Below are 12,841 nucleotides of genomic sequence, written 5' to 3'. Positions count from 1 at the left end.
TTTATACTGCTAACTCAGTTGCCAGTGATCTATCAGCGTAGCCATCTGCCATTTCTTCTTTTTCTTAACTCTGCCAATCCATTAGTAATTTCAGAACTCTCTTTACTGCGATAACAGCAAAGTCAGAGTAACTTTTGTTTAACATTTATTAGCTCCAACTCTGACATGATCTGCTCAGCTCAGTTGGCATCACACACTGTTGTCGGCACTGTTTGCCAGTAAATGAAGGAGCTCAGCATTGTGTCCAGTAACCTAGAGCACTTCATTATGCATTTGTTGGAGTGGGAGGGATAGTAGGTCCAGTAACCTGATGGGGTATTGGACATATAAAATGTTTTAAACAGTTGGTGTTGTGTTATGAACAAAAACATAAATTTCTATGAATTTCTTTTTTTTTTCTTTGCTTTTTTTTTTTCACAGTTATATGTTATCAGCTAGGAAAAAAAAATGGTACGGTCCAGTAGAATTGCAGTCAGTGCATCTCTACTTAAAATATTGGATGTTTTGTTGAAAGTGTGATATCCAAAACCCCGACTGTGACAGAAAATGTTGCTTAAAAAAAAGTATATGGAATACAAAAGACACTGATGCATGATTATTTTTCCCTGCCTGTCTCCCTTTTGTCGGCTGTTCCGTTGCTTTTTTTATTTATTTATTTATTTATTTACTGCCTCTCCTGCACTAATTTGCAAATCACCTCCCATATATTACACTTTCTCACTATGTTTCTCTCCCGTCTTTGTTGTCATGTCCTTTCTCCCTTGATTTGTTCCTGGCTCTTCCTTTGATTTCTTTCATTTTTGGTACCTCTCTATGTATTTGCCCATACCTTCTCTACCCTTTTCTTTCTGTCTCGCTTCTTTTCTCGTGTGTATAGAGTCGTATCAGGCGGATGTGGAATGACACTGTGAGGAAACAGGAGTCCTCCTTCATCACTGGAGACATCAACAGCTCTGCTACGCTCAACAGAGGTAACCACGGGATACCTACAATTTGCATCCTCATCACTGTCACCATATCTACTTTATTAATAGCAGGAGGCACAGACGGCATACGCTGTCATTTAGCAAAGTAGCTGTGGTCCAAACTACTGATAATGGTATTTGGTTCTTGAAGATTGAAAGATTAGCAGGACAGAGTGTAAATATCGCTTATTATTTTTGCTGCTTCAAAGGCTGTTTTATGCGGGAAGGAGAGGTAGGGGCACGCTCCTGTGAAAACTGACACCAGTTTATTGTCACAGTCTAAAACGACAGAGTGAAGAGCTGTCTGTGCTGTAGCACCAATCTTCTTTTCCCAAGGACAGATGTTACTTTGACTGCTGTAGGTGAGAGTCCCGTAAATTAGTTTGTACGCATAATTACTTGAGATTTATGTTATATTTTTAGACTAATTTACACACCGCACGGTAGGATCCTATAGTGAAATAGAGCAAAACTTTGAAGGATTTTCATTTGAGGATCTGTATGCTACTGTAGTCTCAAACCTTTTAAATTAATAAGCTTAGTTCAGGGTATCCCCACTTTATTTAGCTGTCCATTGCTGTCCCTCCGGAGTAGGACAGTGTAATGAACTGTAGGAATGAACTCAATGGGTATGGCTATCTGAGGGCTAGGGTAATGAGGGCATAGATACCCAAATGGCCACACAGTTTGAAACACGCACACACACAATGGAACACATGCTGCCATTTGTTAGTCTTAAGCTGAGGTGTGGCCCTCACTTTCTTCAGGCCACTAATAAGCTGTTAGCATGACAGATTGATACTAAAGCAGACATGGTGCGTGTCAGTGCTTGAATTATCACACACTTAGTGAGGCAGGGCTTAAGACACCCACACCTCCTCCTTCCCTCACACTTTAAAGTATGCCGCACGGAGCTACTTAGCCAGTAGGTTTTGAAATAACTATATGCTTTGACTTATTGAATAAGGGTGAAATGGAATAAATTGGATTGTCAGATAAGAGAATGACTTCTTGTTATGCACAGGTCATTTAAGCTGTAATAAAAAAGGGAGAATGTTGAGAAAAAAAAAAGGTTCCTGTACAACAGCTTCATGAAATGAATGGTACATGGACTGGTTCTCATATAGTGCTTTTCCACTCAGGAACTCAAAGCACTTTACACATCATGTCTTCATTCACATAAGCACCTTTTGCTATGTCTAAGTGCTTTTTATCTAACACACATGTTCCCACTCTGATGAATTCATCGGAAGCAACTCAGGGTTCAGTATCGTTCCTAAGGATACTGGAGCAGTCAGGGATTGAACCTCCAACTTTCTGATTAGTAGATGACCTGTTCTACTGTACCACCTGAGCCACAGCCACCTGAATGAACTGTGGTATCCTTAAACACAGCAGTCAGTTATGTGGGTTTCCTTTTGGTGAAACACAGACAATCTCTGATATATTCAGTTACTTCCAATTTTTGTGCATAATGCAAAAAATAAATAAATAATGCAATTACAAAATCAAGGTATGCACTTCATCTGCAGCACTAACACTAATAGTTATCTATTAGCTAACATTGCTTTCACATGGGTATTTAAACCAATCAAAAGCACTAATGGCACCAGCTTACAACGACTAAAGAAAAGGGAGTTATATTACTTAGTTTATCTGGAAATGGTTTCATACAGTCTGCTGTAAAACAGACTCATTGCTGAGCTACAAACAACATTGATTGTTCTGAGGAAAGAGACTTGGCCAGAAGAAAAAAGAAAAGTGATTTTCTCCGTGGTTCATTTCTGTAGTAACAACATTAGGAGATGCTAGACGTACATTTTCAAGCAACCTAAATTTTTGTCAGGGGCAACTAAACACCTTACACAAGCTTCCAGAAACTAGGAATGTTAAACTGGGTTAAAAAACAAAAAATATGTAAAGGGCTGGAAATGGACAGACAGCATCCACTGTCTTAGCAACACTAAGACGAATGGTAGTTCCAGAGGCTTGGGACTAATGACGTCATGTCGGACAGTCATGACAGACACCAGCCTGCATTCCTATAGCGGTGAACGGTGGCTGACTTTTGGCACTAAGAAGTTGAGCGATCAGTCGACGTAATTAAAGATAACAGGTACTTTACATACAATACCTGTGATTTTTTTTAACATGTCAAATTTCCCTCTACATTTTACATTCCATTTGATTTTTAGCCAGCTTTTATTCATGCATTTGACAGGTTCCTTTTTTTTAATGTTATTACAATATGCGGTTCTTGTGTGTTGTGCTATAATGGTAAGGAAATCACAAGTTTATATTTTGCATTGTATGGAAATAAGAAAAAAATGCTTCAGGAAATGAGAAAGAATGCTCTGCCCATATGTTTTTAATAAATTTAATAGCCTTTAGACATTATTTTTACTGGGAAGGATGCATCCGTCTAATGTTAGATGCATCTAGTTTACATAACCACACGTTTAGATTCCACAGTCAGTGACAACTGTATAAAATTATTAGCAGGATCATATTTGAAGCTACTAGACAGAGCAGGAATACAACAAAGAAAAGCAAAAACAAAAACTGCATGATGCAGACACTCCACCGGGTCACCACATACACAGTGGTCGGTGATGTGCAATAACATCACTACGCCTCATTAGAGGTGTTTCTAGGGGAACAGGAAACTATGATAAAGATTATTATTTCTGATCACGTTTTGCATTGTTTATTTAGAAGCCTCGGAGATATTTTAATGTATCAGTTTTCCCCCCTTTCTGTTTTAAAGCCACACGATATACACAGACAGGAGTAGCAGAGGTTGCTTTATACAGCGTTGATTGCATCGTGAGGATGAGTCTATAAGAGCTGTTGTGCTCATTTGTTGTCCGTATTTTTGCATCATCTTAATGTGTATATGACCAGCCTCTCAGAAAATGCACTGAAAACACTTTCTGTGGCCCCTTTGTCCATTAACTGTCCTGTAGTCATGCTTCTCTGCTCAAGCGTATTGAACTGCAGCACAGTCTGCTCCGAGCTATGCTTCTCTCTCTTTGTCTCTCTCTCTCTGTCTCCTTCTCCCTTTCCCTCCCTCAGCCTGTATGCAATGGCTGCAAGAATGACTTGTCAAGCTTTTTCTTGGCTTTCTCCCTAAACTGTTAGCTTGTTTGATTTACTTGTCCTCTTCTCTCCCGCTTTCTTCCATACACTCACTCTCCATCTCACTCTCCCTCCTTCTTTTTCCTTCTTGCTTACTTCCACTCTGCAATGGCTACATGTTCTCTCCTTTAACCTCTATTTCCACTCTGCCTTTTTTTTCTCCTGAGTGCTTCTCTCTTTTTCTCTCTTGACTTGGCTGTTGCTTTTCCTCTCTCCTCCTCTCTCGACTTGGCTGTTGCTTTTCCTCTCTCTTTCTCTATCTGCCTGTACCAGGAGCCATGGCTAATCATCTTATAACTAATGCTCTCCTTCGTCCCCATGGTACTAACAATCCTTATAACACTCTCCTGGGGGACTCGGCAGTCTATAACAACCCAGCTGTGGGCATGTACAACACCCAAGGTGTGCCTGATGTTCCAATTATGAACATACAACATTTTAAAATGTAGCTTAGAGATACTTTATTTTATTCATTTCATTATTTTAGTTTGCATGGTTCTTTCTTTCAGTTTAAAAATGTTTTCTATTTTGATGCATCCACATTATGGCTCCCAAGTGAGATGATAAATGATGCTGGTGTGTGTGTCTGTATATATATATATATATATATATATATACAGACACACACACACACACATATGTACATTTTTATGTAATTTAGTAGTTGCCAATTGGCCATATCTTAAATAAGCTACTTTGGAGTCATGAAATATTCTTATATATTATATTTTGTGTTAGATTTTTTTAAGTACTATATATTTCATTTTGAATGTGATTTTGCATGTGTCAGTTGGGCTTTGTATTGCTCATGCAACAGCATGCATAATTTATATATATAGTATTTTAAATGTGATTTGATGGTGTGCTTTCATGTTTCTTTCTCTGTCTTTATGATAAAGCTGAATTAATTTGTTGTGTAATCATTATGTCAGGTTTTCTTTTTGAATGTGTTATCTTGCCTTCAGTTATTGGGCAAATGTTGATTTAACAGTAGCTGAAATGTGTTTCTCTGAATGTCTGAACTAACATCCGTGTCTCTCTTCTCCCTCTCTCCCTCACGCTGTCCATTAGCACCTTACCGAGACACAAGTATGGGCTAAATTAATACTCTAACCACTTCAACAACATAATTTTTCTGTTTTCTTGCCTTTAAAGCACTCTAAACTAAGCACAAAAAGTAAGGAAATTTGTTTGGTTTTCATTTCCTTCCAGTCCAAATTACTTAATTGTTTTATATCAACTGGCAAAATTTTTGAGTAGAAAAAATAGACTTTCACATAGGTTGGACTTAAAACATAATGTAAACTTTCTTGTAACAATGCTTCTTGGCAGTAAACCTTATACCATTGGGAAGCCTGTTTATTTCCCTTTAAATGGTGCCACATTTGTAAGGAAAATGCATTTGTGGGTTGAGCAGTGGAATTAAATATGTGGGTTGGGCCCATGAAAAACTTGCCAAATCTTCTCTACCAATGCCAAACAGCTTATTCTGCTATTGACTTTTGTTTTGAGCTTTTGGTACCCCAGGTGCTGCTAATCAGGTGGGCACCTGATTTGCAACACCTGTGAGCATGGACCCTGCTACAGCAGTCAGTTGGTGTCTGCTGCCCACAACAGACTGCACACAGCCAATCTCCAGGCTCATAGGGCTGCCAGGAGGCCTGTCATTACTGCCCTTCACTGTCAGGCCCATTTAAGCTGGTGTCGGCAGCATGTACACTGGAACCTGAACATGTGGGGGAACGTTACATCCACGGGTGAGTCCGGATTCTGCCTATGGCAGTTGGATTGTAGGGTCAAAATGAGGAGAATGATATGTTGATTGCTGCAAAAACAGGGCAACAGCGTTTGGTGGATCTGTGATGGGACAGGATGACATCTCCCTCACTGGAAAAACAAGGCTTGTCATCATTGGAGGCAATCTTAATGCGGATATTGAAATGAGATTCTGCAACTAGTGGCAATCCATGTCTCCACAGTCTGGGACCGAACTCTATCCTCCATGACGACAACACACATCCCGACAGACTATGTTTATCAGACCATACTTCCAAAATTTGGGAGTGGAGAGGATGGAATGGCCTGCCTGCAGTCCTGACCTCAGCTCAATAGAACACTTGTGGGATCAGCTTGGGAATGCTGTTTGTGCCAAAGTGACCAACACAACCACACTGGCTGACTGGTGACAAATGCTGGTTGAAGAATGGGATGCCATCCCACAGCAGTGTGTAACCAAGCTGGTGACCAGCATGAGGAGGTGGTGCCAGGCTGTTGTGGCTGTGTGTGGTTCTTCCACATGCTACCGAGGCCCCTGTTTGTTAAATGAATAAGTTGTAAAATGACCAATTTTCCAATTGTTTCTTCAGACTTTAATCATCCAATCCAATAAATGACACCAAACAAGAGTCAACAGCAGAATAAGCTGTTTGTTACTGGCAGAAAAGATTTTTCATAGGTGCAACCCACATACTCAACTCTGCTGGCCAACTCACAAATGCATTTTCCTTGCAAATGTGGCACCATTTAAGGGGAAATAAGTAGGCTTTCAAGTAGTATAAGTTATTGCCAAGAAGAATTGTTGCAACAAAGAAATGATCAACCAAACACAAATTTCCTTACTTTATGTTCTAATTTTACATTATGTTACAAGTCCAACCAATGCAAAAGCCTTTTTTTTTCCCCTCAAAAGTTTGCCAGTCGATATAATTATGTAATTTAGACTGGCATACAAGTTTACAGTTCCTTTTCTGGAAAGATTTTTCCTTGAAGCAATATACAGTATCTATAGTATTAGAAGACAAGCACTGCCATTTATTGTCATTTACTTAAAAGAGTAAGTTGACATGAATGAGATGTAATAATAATTCCAATATCATTACTTTAAGTGCCACTTAAAACATTTTTCAGTGAGGTTTTAACTTTTCTTTTTGTATTGCAGTAGTGCTAGCAGTAATTGAGAAAGAAGAGTACTTGTGAAGCTTCTCCTTAATGAATTATAAATGCTTAAAGCATTTTTCCTTCCAAGAAATTTATCATTGCTATTTTTTAATTCTCAATTCACAGCGCCCACTTTGATATGAAACAGTAATTAAAATCTTTCATTTAAGAAATCCACTTGGGAGATTTTTTTTTTTTAAATCCTAATAATTAGCACTTTTTCTAAATTATTTGTTTCTCAGAGGGCATCCTGAACAACGCAAGAGACTCCAGTGTTATGGATACACTCCCTCTTAACGGCAACCATGCCAACAACTACAGCATGGCGAGCAGCGAGTATTTGAGCGACTGCGTTCAGATCCTTGACCGTAGTGCAGGATACGGCACCCACAGCAACCACAAGGAGACAACACTGGAGAAGAAGATCCTCAAGGAGCTGACGTCCAACTATATCCCATCTTACCTTAACAATCATGAGAGAGCAACCACAGAGCGAAATCACAACCTGATGAACAAACTGGTCAACAGCAGCATGGCCAATGGAGGTGAATGCGGTTTCATTTACATAATTTAGGTTTTGACAGGCAAATGTAAAGCTTAGGGTTTATTAAGTGACACTTGTTATCTTTCTAATCATAATATACCAAACTTGTATGCATTAAATTCACCTAAAGTTCATGATTTTTTCAGGATTTTCTGTCTGATATCTGGTGCTGGGCAGGTGTATCGTGCAGTAGGCCTTTAAAGCTTTTGTTTTTAACCTGATAACAACCATGTGCTGCTGCTGAAAATGACACTATTGAGAGTGGTGAGCGCAAGTAAAACTGTCATTTTGCAAGTCAGAAAACCCAGAAAGTGGCATCAAAAAAGCTGACACCCTTCATATCACTATCATTAAAAAAAAAATCAAATACATTTTTTACTAGTAAATCTGAAGTTTCAGCCGTGGGTTGCTAAAATAACCATGCTACTACACTGGCAGTGGCACTGCTCTTTGTTCAAATGATTTAACATCAGTAGGCTAACATGTTCTGATGTGTCGTGTAATATGATTCCTACCTGGTTCTTCTAGGGAGCATGGCAGGGGGCAGCAGCAGCAGCAGCAGCAGCGGAGTTGGTGGATGTGTGGGAGGCAGTAAAGAGGACAATGGCCCCATGGTACTAGACAACCCTGCAAACTTCCCTCATGAGGAGAACCTGGGTTTGGAGATTATCAGAGAGGAGTCCAATGCACCTCTCTTGCCGCCACGGCCTCCTCCGCCAGACAGCCACCCCCCACCGCCACCCCCTCCTCACAGTTTCTCCCGGCCACGGCGCATTCCACAGGAGACCAGCGAGAGCTTTTTTCCCCTGCTGACAAACGAGCACACTGATGAGCACACACATTCACCAAACCACAGAGACTCACTCTACACCAGCATGCCAGTGCTGACGGACCTCCCAGATGGGCAGATGAATGGTTTAACAGATGGAGAGGAAGACAGCTCTGGGGAGCTACAGCCCTGTAAGAGTGCTACTGCTCCTGAACTGGATGACGTCTATTATAAGAGCATGCCAAACTTGGGCTCCAGGAATCACCTTCACGAGCTGCAGAGCTACTACCACATGGGCCGTGGTGGCAGTGATGGATATATGGTATCTGGGAGCAAGGACGAGTCCGATTCATCACCTGAGGAGCCGCCTGTAGACCCTTCTCACCTGGTTACCAGTCTATAGAGCCAATCAAGACTTCTGTCCCTCCCCAGCCCACCTTTACACTTTCAACCTTTCAGTGAAAACATTCTGTGTTGTTGACTGACAGACTGAGCTGGCCCGACCCTGCATTGAGGTACTGTGTGTAACATTAATTGTGGTCCATGACAATATGATTGAGATATCACTGGTCAGTTCAAAGCAGGGACTGAATGTACTGTCATAAATGGTGCAGACCAAGAGGGCAGCTCTAAACGACTTTTTGTGAACATCAAGCAGGAATGGAATGTTTAAACTCAAACAGGAACGGGGAGGGATTCTGTAATTTTACCGTACCTGTTAATTTTATTTGGAATCTTGGATTGACCGTAGCCCTACAAGTTTCCCAATATGGACCTCTAGCAGATTATAGCATATAGTCTCCACCACCACCACAACAGGGCCACGGCCCCCAGCCCTGGGTAAAGAGCTGCCTGTCTGTTTGTCTGTATGTCTGTCTATCTGTCTAACTCTTAAAGACACATACGTTGGATGATGTTTCCACCACAACAAAGGGTAGAGCAGGACGTCAGACTCTGGTGTTCACAGCATAAACTGGGCCCAAAGAAACACCACTACCTGCCAGTCAAGTGAAGGATGTATGATATATGCCCTCACTAACAATCATCCAAAAAAAAACAAAACAAAAAAAAAAATTCAATATTATTTGGGCAACTGAACTGTAACCATATCACACTGATGTTCAAAATTCTCTTCCTGTTCGTATCTGCTAAACTGGAGTTGTGTCTGGGCTGGTGTAACATTCCTGCAAGTCGTAGTGACAGCGGCTACTGTGTATTTCACTGAAAACAAAGAAGGAAGATCATATTACAAAGGACTGAATTTAAAAAAAAAAAAGAATAAGTTCTGTTTCTTCTCCTTTCTTCTGTAAAAGTTTTCAGTTATCAAAGGATTATGAAGAAATCACAAACTGTTTCTATGTATTGTACAGAATCCAGATACAGATACAAATGTTGCATATGACCAAGTCTTTTATTTTATAATCCTAAGTTGCAAACCTTTTGTCTGTGAAGACGTTCTGAAATGCCATGACATGTTCCAGTCACGAGAGGGCTGCAGAACGAGCAAGGAACAATCTTTCATGTCACTCTTTCATAAATGCAGAGGCAGTCAAGCACTCGTTGATACACCTATACCCTACGCACACTTCATTCTCGTCCTTTTATAGCAACACCACTGTCACATACATTTTGCAAATTAGTTATTACTATATACTTTGCCACTTTGTAGATTTAAAACAAAAAGGAAAATGAAGTGGTTAAGTGATGAAGGAAATTCATGCTATGGAAATGCTACGTTTTAGAATTTGCTGGAAGGAGGTCTCATCTCATTTTGACCCTGCAGGAGGAGCCTGGGTGTGAAAGATGACAAAGATTTCTGAAGTAGCACAAGAACGGATTTTAAATCACATCCTCTGCCAAATATTTTACCAATTGATCAAACCTTACAGTGCTGTTTGAGATCTTAGTGTACAGAAGAGTGCTCATAACGCCAACTGCCAGTCTCCAAACTGAAAAAAAAGAGAATCTGTTTTACAAAGGGTCAGTTTTTCCCATGAAATGTCATGGCTACACCATATATGTTTTACTGAAGATGTTAAAAATCTACACACAAAAGCACTATCCAATGTGAAAAGCCAATGTTTACTTATTTAGCAGGAAAAATGAATAAGTTTATGAAGTGTAGCTTGCACATGTAACCCCCCCCCCCCCCCCCCCCCCCCCCCCCCCCCCCGCCGCCATGTCCCCAAGAGAGAAATTATTTATTTATCTGTTTATTGGTTTAAAGGCAGCAAAACAAGCTTGGAGGAAAGAAAGCTGGCAGGAGTAAATAAAGTGGCACTGGGTTTGTTTGTTTTTTTTCTTTTTTTTTCTTTTTGTTTCTTTTTTAAATTATTACGATCATGATTATTATTACAATATTACTGCTAATTATTTATTCTTTTTGTATGGGTTCCACGTTGAATGATCTCATAACTAATATTTGTTGTAACAGTGAAAGTTGTTTGCCAACAAATAAATTACTGACATAGCTTTGCGGGTTTCTGCCTCTTGAGTGTTTTCGGTGATTATATTGAAATTAAATACAAACACAGTTAAAGTCGTCAGTGTTTTCACTTCAGATGTGTGTTTCTGACCAGTTGGTGAGACGATAAGTATGCAAACATCTTGGTACATTCATTTCGGTTTGGATCTGGAGTGAAATTCTGCCTTTTCCTATAAATCTGTCAAAACTGTTTCTGCCTGTGAAAGCTTTCTAGTGCCATAGCTGAGCGTGTGGGAAGTTTACAGAACCATATTAGGCAGTTTACTTGTTAAGAATTCTGACTTTTTGTCAGTGAATATATTAGTTCTCCATTGTTTGGAGACTAACTGTATTTCCTAACATAAATTTACATATTTTATAGGTATAAAGGACTGAACCTCAAGGGTAAGGTGATGAGAATAATTACTTTCAGACAAACTAAGTGCGATATGCACCTGTGCAACTAACCCCTGGTAGTCAGTTATGTTCACAGCAGTTTGGGACTCGGTACGGCTTCAGAAGAGACACTGAGGCTCATGGCTGCACTGTTTTTTTTTTCTCTGTCCACATGTCAAATCCCGACCAAAAGTGCAAGAGTCAACTGAGTTCTTAAATTGATCCAACTTTCCTCTGGATTTATTCTGTCCAAACACAATATGACCAAAAACACTGGACCTCCTACACGTTACACTGGCATTACATGGCCAAGCAGGAGATGCTTGGCCATGTAAACCCATGCCACAAAGCTCACAGCATACAGGTTTTGTACTGTTATTAATGCCAAAGTAGGTTTGGAACTCTGCAGTTACAGTGAAAAATATGTTGTTTTTTTTATTTTTTTATAAAAGGTGGTTCCACCCAACTGTGTTAAGTAAGAAAATGACTGCATTTTGCTCTAAAATGTTGAACTGACTCAATGAAAAGCCACTGAGATAACCTGCCAAAACACTCAAAATGAAGTCTTACTATTGTTGGTTAAAATAACATAAATGAGTCAAACTTGTAAATCCAATGGAGAAGGAGTCTTTAAGTAAGTAAAGTAAGTAATTTATATACCACCTCTCAAGACAAAAATCAAAGTGCTTCCCAACATAACAGCAGAGCATAACAGAAAAAAAAAAATTAACCATACCAAAATTAACCTTTAAAACCAATAATAATGAGTGTGCTTTTTTCCATGTGCTCTGTTCCCTCTACATTTACACAGTTCCACCCGCTTAATGTAGTGAAGTTGCTAACTTCTCCTTTGGGGCCAGTATGCTTAGTGTTGCCCAGCAATAGAAATTCTTAATGATTCCCTGGGTGGACTCTGGCAAACCCCACTGAGGAATGGCTAGTTACCTTTTCCAGCTAGTATAGTCTCTAGAGGGCGGGATTGAGAACTCTCAACATCCTCTAATTTGGCAACAGGCTTAAGGTTGTGTGTATAAGGTTAATTTGTGAACAACTTGTTAGCTATGCTCTGCAGTCCCACAAACATACTTATAGTCCTTTTCAAAGGAGAATAAACAAGTTGTATTTTTTTCACTCTTCTGTAAGTTCAAGCTCAGGTTCTCAGCTTAAATGGTAATCTTCATATGTAAATATTATTTCAACACATATTGATAATGTCTCCTAGTGTCACAACATGTCTCACACCCATAGTCACTGTACAGCCTAGGAATCCTTCATATACTGGCAAAGCTGTGCATCCTGAGAAGCTGAAAAGATGTCACAGGTGTCTACTGGGTGTTAAGAGAAAGCTGAGTCAAGTATATAACTAAAGTTTTCTTATTTCTTGCAAAGATTTGAAATTGTGTTATTTTTCAGTTGTGTATACTTAACATGACAAAGATTCAAATCACTGGAGGTGCTTCACTAACAATAAATTGGTATCTTCTAAATGGCTGCAGCTTAGGTGGTAGAACAGGTTGGGTACTAATCGGTTAGGGTGGGTGTTCACGGCTCAGTATTACTAAATAGATCCAGAAAAAAAATCCATGACAAACTACCACCATAACATGGATATAGCTTCAATGGTAAAA

General features: G+C 39.7%; 1 protein-coding gene across 1 annotated transcript in view; it reads left to right on the top strand.

Annotated features, from left to right (window-relative positions):
- Positions 1–10,491, top strand: part of adgrl3.1 (adhesion G protein-coupled receptor L3.1) — a 119,703-nt gene extending 109,212 nt beyond the window's left edge. The window contains exons 21-25 of the mRNA XM_030727286.1: positions 878–971; positions 4,377–4,505; positions 5,175–5,192; positions 7,283–7,585; positions 8,113–10,491. Of these exons, the coding sequence (XP_030583146.1) occupies positions 878–971; positions 4,377–4,505; positions 5,175–5,192; positions 7,283–7,585; positions 8,113–8,756 (1,188 nt within the window). The 3' untranslated portion in view covers positions 8,757–10,491. The remainder of the gene's footprint in view (positions 1–877; positions 972–4,376; positions 4,506–5,174; positions 5,193–7,282; positions 7,586–8,112) is intronic.
- The last annotated feature ends 2,350 nt before the right edge of the window (positions 10,492–12,841 follow it).

Source organism: Archocentrus centrarchus, chromosome 1 (genome assembly GCF_007364275.1).
Source record: "Archocentrus centrarchus isolate MPI-CPG fArcCen1 chromosome 1, fArcCen1, whole genome shotgun sequence".
Taxonomy (NCBI): Eukaryota; Metazoa; Chordata; class Actinopteri; order Cichliformes; family Cichlidae; genus Archocentrus; species Archocentrus centrarchus.
The sequence above is the reverse complement of the archived record's forward strand: the minus strand, read 5'-3'. Positions and strand labels throughout refer to the sequence as shown.